This window comes from Rosa chinensis, chromosome 2 (genome assembly GCF_002994745.2).
Source record: "Rosa chinensis cultivar Old Blush chromosome 2, RchiOBHm-V2, whole genome shotgun sequence".
Classification (NCBI taxonomy): domain Eukaryota; kingdom Viridiplantae; phylum Streptophyta; class Magnoliopsida; order Rosales; family Rosaceae; genus Rosa; species Rosa chinensis.
The window spans coordinates 68,662,653-68,671,175 of NC_037089.1; the positions used below are offsets into that span (position 1 = coordinate 68,662,653).

The window sequence follows — 8,523 nt, forward strand, 5'->3', positions numbered from 1 at the left end:
GCGGCGGCGGTAGAATCGTCCACGTTCACGTTCTGTTTACGTTTTCCGGTGCTTGATTTTCATTTTGTATTTCCTGCTTCTAGCTTGATTTTTGTTATATATCGGAAAAAAATTAGACGGTGTTTAGTTTGGTTTGATTTGATTGTGATTTATTGGAATGAATGGGTTTGGATTTGTTTGAATTCATTTGTTGTGGAATTTTGCAAGGGAGAGAAAAAGAGTTGTGCTCTTGTATGATGGGGGGATGGTTTTGTTAGTTTGTATTGTTTTGATTTCTTTTGGTTTTGTTGTGTGGAATTGCTAGACTTTACATACATAATGTATCAAGACTCGACACATTAACAGTAGTTTATGTTATAGTGGAGTGGTTTTTTAACACATTAACAGTAGTTTTTGTTATAATGGAGTAGTTTTTTTTTAACACATTAACCGTAGCTTTTGTTTGAGCATTGCAAGTCTTGGAGAATAGCTTTTAGTATTAGTGATAATAGTTTTTCTTACTTGTGACAATAGCTTTTTGTGTTGGTGATAGTAGTTTTTGTTGATGATCAAAGTAGCTTCTGTTACTGGATTAGCTCTTTAGTGTAAGAGTAGCTCGCTGGTGTTGGTGATAGTAGCTTTTGTTGTTAGTGACAGTTACTTTTGGTGTTTGTTAGAGTATTTTTTGGTGCTGGTGAGAGTAACTTTATGGTATTTGTGAGAGTAGCATTTGTTGTTAGTTAGAGTAATTTTTGGTGTTGGTAACAGTAGCTTTTGTTGGTGGCATGGGGATGGTAGATTATGGTTTTGGGGAGAAAAGTTTTTTTTGGTAACAGTAGCTTTGGTTGCTGATGATAGTAGATTTTGTTAGCTCGCCGAAAGTTGTCAACAGCTTTTTTTGTTGATGACAGTAGCTTTTGCTACCTCACCGGAGGTTGTCGGAAATCTCACCAGAGTAGTTTTTGTTGCTAGCGACAGTAGCTTTTGATGTTAGTGACAATAGCTTTTGTGGTCACCGGACGTTGGCCGGAGGTCGACCGGAGACCTTGCCGGAGAAGAGAGAGAGAATGATTGTTGACTTTTTACTCTTGTGACAGTTATATATGTAAATATGTTGATTTTTTATATTCACAATTTAACACATTTTTTAATCTAGTGGCCTTATGAGGAAAAAAAAATTTAGTGGCCTTATGGCAAAAAAAAACATTGAAATATGCACTTATATGTAATTAAGTCAAGGTTTGAAAAATCGCTAGGCGCTAGTCGGGCGGTGGGCTGGGGAGGAGCGCCCAGGAGGGTGCCTAGGCATTTTTTTATTTTTTAATTTATTATTTATTTTTATATCATATAAAAATATAAAGAGAATATAACTATATATAGACTTAAATTATATATAAAGTCTTTTTTATTAGAAGATATATGAAGACTTACTGTAATATACAATAAGATTAATAAGCACATTTTATAGGAATATAGTTTACTCCTGTTTCCAATGCCGGTCAAACACTTGACCTGGAATATGGGTTTCCTATTCAAGTTGAACCACACATTCAAAGTACTCCAACAAATGTCAACTTGGACCACCACTGTCCCAGAAAAAAATAGATCTGGAGAACCCAGCAGATGACATCGGCAAACTCGTCGTCAAAATCGACAAATTAATCTGGTTCCCTATTCACTTCTCTGCTATTCTCTTGTCTTATCGCTCCGATCGACCAAGGTGAGCTCCCATCCTCTCTTTCTCTTCCGCTTTCATAATTTTTGTCAAGCTTGAAAAGCCACGGCTGTCTCCACCGCGACTTCAGTTTCACGATCAGAATTGGTTTGATCAGTGGGATGGGGAGAGCTGCAGTGGCTTGGGAAGAGCTCCAGTGTAGAGGTGCGGTGGCTTGGGTGATTGAGTTTTGTCGATTTGAAGTTTAGGTGTCGCGAAAAAAAATATATATTGAAACTGCCTAGCCGCCCAGCCCCCCCAGAATGACGCCCAGGCCGCCTAAATCCAATCCGCCTCAGGGCTCCGTTTAGCCATGAGTAGCCTCGGTCTGCCGCCTCCCAGCAGCTAGGCGGCCGTTTTTTAGAACACTAATTAACCCTATTTTGAAATAAAAGGTTTTATTCATTCTAAAAAAAAAGTAAAAATAAAGCAGGATAGTATTGTCCTATAATTCAGGGTCGACAGCTCTTCCAACACCAAAGACGGGGAATAAACCTTGATTTTTATTGACCTTTCAATAATATATATGTTAATAGCAAACATAAATGAAACAAGCCAAGCATTAAAACAAAATAGCAGAAATGCATAACATATGTGTGTGTACGTGTAATGGTCAATCACTTGTTCTTCTTGATCAGCTAGCTTCAATGATTTCAAACAGTCTCATGTTATTGTGCAGGAATTTCTCTAGGTGTTACAGATGCGTTATGTACTGTGTTGAAGCTTAATTCGCCAGCTCTGTCGACCTATGTGGTGGAAATTAAAATGATATTGTGATCGATCAAGAGGAAGGAAGTGGCGCCCCTTGAATGAAAGATGTGAACAAGGTGAGTGCTCGCTCTGGTTGGTAGCTTGGAACCTCATGGCCTGCTCCCCTTACTGTGGCAAATACCAACCCCTCGTAACTAATCACATATCCTCCAACCTCGCCGGTGCTAGAGTACCATGGCCGAAATGGAGTCTCAGTCTTTAAGTTCAGCGTGTTAATGGCGTATCTTGTAGTTGTCACTGCTACTATCGAATCAACATCTCCACTGCACACAAAAACAAACACAATCCATACGCCGAACATCACTATGAGTATACATATGTAACCCTTATTTTTTGCCTTAATAATGAAAAAATCATAAAGAAAAAAAAATATTTGATCAAGTTATGTGCTGACCTATATATCCATAATCTGATTCCACTTGCTATGAGCTCTTGTATTATGGGGAGGACGGTGACTGGCCTGTCCGTCCATCCAACATTACTAGAGACCAAGAAAAAATTAAGGTCAATTAGTTAAATAAACAGAGTAATTGAAAATCTTCTTCTTTTTCTTCTTTAATCTTGAATCAAGTTTTCTATAATTTCTGTAGATGCATACCTGCAAGCTGACCATTGTGTGGGTTTAGCATGAAGAGCTGCTTGAACCTCTGGAAGATTTAGATAGGTGTTCACATAGTTGTCAGAGCATGGATCAAATTCATCTGCCTGATGATCATGTACATCATGCATCAATCTCAAATTGAACACACTTCCTAATATTACTAATAATTTGTTAGAATAAATCTTCTCAATTAGTTAGAGACTTACTGAAACAGTTGAGGCTGCAGGTTTGGATTCTGTATTGCAAAGTGGAGCGTATATGTTGTAAGGATCAATTTCTCCAACCTCATTCTCTGACTGACTCATATATTTATCACATGTGCTTGTGATATTAAAAGTAACGAAATCGCAATATTTATTGATTCCTGCACTGGTTTCGTCAGAATTCAAAGCATGTGTCCACAAATAATCATAACCACCCTGTGTACCGGTACTGGCATCAATCCAGGCATTCCCAATCTGCAAATATAGTTAATATACGTAGACAGAGAAGCCATAAGTAAACAGTCTTGTAGTCACGTTGATATATAATTAAATTACAAGAAAATAAGAAATTTAACTCACTGCAATTCCTTTGAGGTTGATTTTCGTTTGATTTGTGATTTTGTTCTCAGAGACAATGGTGTATGCAAGCTGAGGTACGTAGTGACCAGCGTAACTCTCTCCAGTGATGAAGAAGTCTCTGGTTTTGTATTCAGGAAATTTTTCTAGCCAGTTTATAAGAAACTTGTAAGAGTCAGAGGCAGTTTTGTTGTCACCCACGTTTTGATAGTCAGATGTTGTGTTTGAATATGAGAACCCAACTCCTGCCGGAGACTCCAAGAAGAGGACATTTGCCTCTGCAATGAATGCATTCACAGCTCTTTAGTTTGTCTAAATTGACTGAATTATATATAATACGAACAGGTGGAATACGTGCGTTCTTTCTCTATTACTGTTGCTACACAAATAAACTGAACAGATTATAGGTCATGGGAACGTACCATTGTTCCATGCATAACCATTCTTGTATAGTGAGTTCCCATCGCTGTTGACTCTGAAAGGTCCCAGTTCTTCCATGGCTCCATATCCAAGAGACGAGCATCCTGGTCCTGTAACATACATGAACATATACAACGTCATTAATTGGTCATACATAGATATGCTGTCTAAAATCACCATTCCATTGGATTTTCTTGTCAATTTGTCATGATGTACCCCGTTCTTAGATTAGAATTTCATTTTCATCATTATATGCCTACATTAATATATAGTGTTTTCTTGGTCGATCTGTAACTTTAATTGTTTACTAGCCTCTTAACACACGCTCACGCGTATGTCAATTGGCCGTTTTAATTTTTTTTATACTTTATTTGTATCTACAATATTTATTTGAGTTTTTATTTGTTTTAGTAATTTCTATAAAAAAATTGTTTATTTTTTATGAAATTATGAATAACGTTTTGTTTAATAAGTAATCTTTCTATTTAAACTGCCAACTCTAAAAATAAAATAAAAAACAAAAAAAAAACTGCCATTGCAGTTAACAAAACGTTTAAGATTTTTTTTTGGTAATTTCTTTCAATTCAGTTTGCTATTATATTTACTATTTTATCCTTCATATGTTAAATTATAAATTTTTAGACTATAATCAAATTAGGGTAAATTGTGGGTTTATGAAAATTTAACCATAAGCCTTATTGGCTTAATTAATACTGATATATAAAAGTTTTGGTCAATCAAAGTAGATGTAGATGTTGTGAAATATAAATCAACTCACACTAGTTAGAAAATATTTCTTTTCACCATTAAATTTAGATTTAAAGGTGATTGACCAAATTTTTGCTAGCACATAACAAAGACAAGAAAATGCATTCTTACTTTGTTGACCGATGTATATTAATTTATAATTCTGTGCCCTAATCAATGCACTAAATAATCAATCTAATTAACACTGGGGCATAATGTTAACATGTTGGCAATCTAGATTTTTTTTTTTGATCAAATAATTAATTGTATTCATACGGAAGATGTTACAAGCGGTATGAATACTACAATCAAGGCTACTAATGTTAACATGTTGGCAATCTAGATTTTTTTTTTTGATCAAATAATTAATTGTATTCATACGGAAGATGTTACAAGCGGTATGAATACTACAATCAAGGCTACTAATGTTAACATGTTGGCACAGTAGTGTTCATCTGGTCAGTTGCTGACCAAATAATTTATGCTCAATAACCCTTAGATTTATATCCAAGGGTGGAAAACAAAACATCTCAACTTAATAATAATTCTCTCTACCATTGAATTTACATCCAAGGGTGGTTGAGCATTATTTTCTTGGTCAATAACTGACCAGGTGATCATTTTCGCATGTTGGCAATCTAGATATGAAATATTTACCTCCATTTAGCCATAGCACCAGAGGTCTTGTTGAAGAGTTCTGGGGCGACTCTACAAAGTAGTAGAACAATGCTCTCCCAGCGTCAGCGTCAACCGTAACATATCCTGCATATTGATTAAAATCCACTCCTTCGGTTGGTTGTCCGGGCAAAGCCTCAACCTTATCGGCTTCCTTTGACCCATCTTGGGATCCAACATACACCGGAGAATAAGTGTTATCTCCAACCTGATCTAAGCCATTCTGCGACTCAGACTGAAGAGGCTTTTGATTTCTGTGAGACTTAATCAACTTGTTGAGGTTGCCAACTTGGTTAGCGCTGTTGCATGATACAGATAGAAGGAGCAAACATGAGAGCAACGAAAGCTTCATGGTCATCTTGCTTCTTAGAAGATACTTGCTAGCTAGGATATCTATCAATGGCGCTTTGGGTAGTATTTATAGAGACCTCAGGATCAGTACTGAAACAATGTTCATTGCTGGAACGACAATACTGAGGCTTCATCTTGTGTTTAACGGCCATTGCTTATAGCATAGTAGCATACGAACAATTATGTATACAACATCTTTACAGCCTCTGGTGTTTGTCAATTCATCATTGTCTAGATTAAAGAATCGAATTTTTTTATTCGTTGACTGGCTTAGATATACACAAAACCAGCTAGCCTAGAATTGAAAAATAGTTAAATGACAATCTCCAGTAGGCCTGGGATCGGTTTGGCTCGGCTCGGGAACATGCCTATACCGATACCGATATCGAGTTTATAGTCGGCTCGGTTCGGTTCGGGACGCCGGAATCTCATCTGCAATACCGATTAGGCCCGAATCCGATCGGTTCGGTACCAATTGGTTCCAATCGGCCTGAGCTGCTTTGAATAGCAAAATTTCTAGAAACCTGAAAAAAAAAATGCAGCATTGTAAATCATAAGCCTCCAGCCTAAATCACTTCAAATTTAAAACTCATTTGATCCCACAAGTCCACAACCACACACTACCCACTGCTCCAGCCTAAAATTTCACTACTGAAACCTCACAGATCCAACGACTAATCAACCCCAAATTCAATCATGCTGCTACAAAGTACGTACAAAGCATGAACGAAAACAAAAAAATCTGAGAAAGTGAGAGAGTTACCCGCAGTTTTCCCATCGATTCAGAGTGGGATGCTTGAAGAATCGAGTTGAGTCAAATCGAGGCTCTTAAGTCTTAACTTCTTCACTCTTGAACTCTGATTTGGTCTTTGTGAGAGGACTGAGAGGAGTGACCGAGTGAGAGACTTCGATTCTACGATGGAGGGGAGAGAGGAGTGAGACCTTCGATTCTTCGATGGAGGGCAGAGAGCTAGAGAGGAATTTAGGAATTTAGGGTTTGTGAGTTCAGAAATGAGAAAGGCAGAAGGGGAAAATGCGAAATGAATTGGGATTTGGGAGTATTAGGGCTGAGTGGCTGATCACATACGACAAGTCGTGAAAATATTAGAAAATCGGGTCAGGTCGGACAATATGGTATTTATTTGACCCATACCAATGCAAACCCGTTTGCTTACTATTCGGTATGGTACGGTTCGGGAATATGTGGAACTGGAATTGCAAACCGATCCGATAGGTATCGGCTCGGATCGGACGGTTTAGGTCTCGGTTTGGAGTTCCTAGCCCTAATCTCCAGCATTTAACTTTGGAGGGGAGCTTGTAGATATTCTCGCGGAAATAACAAGGATATGATGGCTATATATTATAGGGAAAATGATCATTTATCAAATTTTTGGGTTAATTAACCCCACTTACCTAAACACTCTAAGAGATTGCCCACTTACCCAAACACTCTAAGAGATCATTTCCCTAATACCCAATTAAGTTTTTTTAAATTCTTTTTTATTTATTTTTGGGATAATTTTGCCCTCTCCTTCTTTGTCACTTAGAGAGAGAAATCATCGGAGACCTAGCCGGACTCCTGTGACCAGTGGCCTGCCGCAGACTCTGGTGACCGGTCACCGGAATCCTGCTACCGGACTGGTAACAGGATTCCGACGTCTGATTTCATTGCCTCCTAATAATACTTAGTAACCATATTATTACCCTCCAATAATTATGTTATTGCCTCCCAATAACCATATTATTGCCTCCCAATACTGATAGTATTGCCTCCAAATAATCATATTATTGCCCCCCATAATCATATTACTGCCACCAATAATCATATTATTACGCTCCAATAATCATATTATTGCCCTCAAGTGAATTGCATAAACTCCCAAAACTAAAATGAATACACTACAGACACAATTGATCAACTTTTATGTTCAATTGTACACGTTCACGTTTTTTTTTTCTTTTTTTCCCTTCCCCATTCTCGGAGCTCACAGTATACCCAAAAAAAAATTGCTCTGGGCACCCACCTGAGTGTGAGGCCTGCAATTCGGGTCTCTTCTGATCGAGGCTCTGGGTTCTCTGAGGTAAAGGCTTGGAAGTTGACGAGGACTTTGAGGTGAAAATAGGGTTTGGCTTCGATTGGGAAGGCTTCGAGGCACGGTCGACTCCTCCTCCTACGCTGCCGTCTAGTCCCCGACGCCCAACTCCGGCTGTGAGATCACCATCCCCAATAGCCTAGTCAATCGCTGTCCGGCGGAGATGGTAGTGACTCGGGATCTGGAATCCATGATCGGAATCCCTTGACTGCGGTCCAAAACCTCGATCAACTCCAAGGATTCGAGGATGGATTCGTTCACCGAAGCCTCGTCCCAGATTTGGGACATGATTGTTCGGAGACGGGATCAGAGACAGGAGGGGGGACGACAATGCGAGAGAAAGAGAGAGTGACGATTATGGAGGCCTAGGGATCGACGATGGAGTAGACGGTGGTGATGGCCGAGAAATGCTCATTAGTAGACGGCGGGGATAGAAGCTGCGAGGCCTAGGGCTCGACGACAGTGGTCTAGGTGAGGAGGCGGATGTGTGTGTGTGTGTGTGTGTGTGTGTGTGAGAGAGAGAGAGAGAGAGAGATGAATGTAATTTATTAATTAAAATAAGGTTAAAACTGTCAATAAATGTTAGATTGGGTAAATGAGACGAAAAAAACT

General features: G+C 38.6%; 1 protein-coding gene and 1 long non-coding RNA gene across 2 annotated transcripts; one reads left to right on the forward strand and one right to left on the reverse strand.

Moving 5' to 3' along the window:
• The first annotated feature begins 1,461 nt into the window (after window positions 1–1,461).
• On the forward strand, window positions 1,462–2,889 carry LOC112185101. The gene is made up of 2 exons (XR_002930143.2): window positions 1,462–1,699; window positions 2,373–2,889. It is a non-coding gene; the product is annotated as an uncharacterized LOC112185101 (long non-coding RNA).
• A 130-nt stretch (window positions 2,890–3,019) lies between these two features.
• Window positions 3,020–5,819, reverse strand: LOC112185098 (serine carboxypeptidase 1). Its single transcript, XM_024323309.2, has 5 exons — window positions 5,450–5,819; window positions 4,048–4,155; window positions 3,629–3,903; window positions 3,272–3,523; window positions 3,020–3,169 (listed from the first exon to the last, which is right to left on the reverse strand). Exons 1-5 carry the CDS (start codon window positions 5,817–5,819, stop codon window positions 3,020–3,022), a joined length of 1,155 nt encoding a protein of 384 aa, XP_024179077.2.
• Window positions 5,820–8,523: the final 2,704 nt, after the last annotated feature.

Coding starts and splice junctions, on each gene's coding strand:
- LOC112185098 (XM_024323309.2), bottom strand. CDS start 5,819: ATGAAGCTTTCGTTGCTCTCATGTTTGCTCCTTCTATCTGTATCATGC. Junction 4,156..5,449: donor GGTGCTATGGCTAAATGGAG/GTAAATATTTCA, acceptor TGTATGTTACAG/GACCAGGATGCTCGTCTCTT. Junction 3,170..3,271: donor CTGCAGCCTCAACTGTTTCA/GTAAGTCTCTAA, acceptor CATGATCATCAG/GCAGATGAATTTGATCCATG.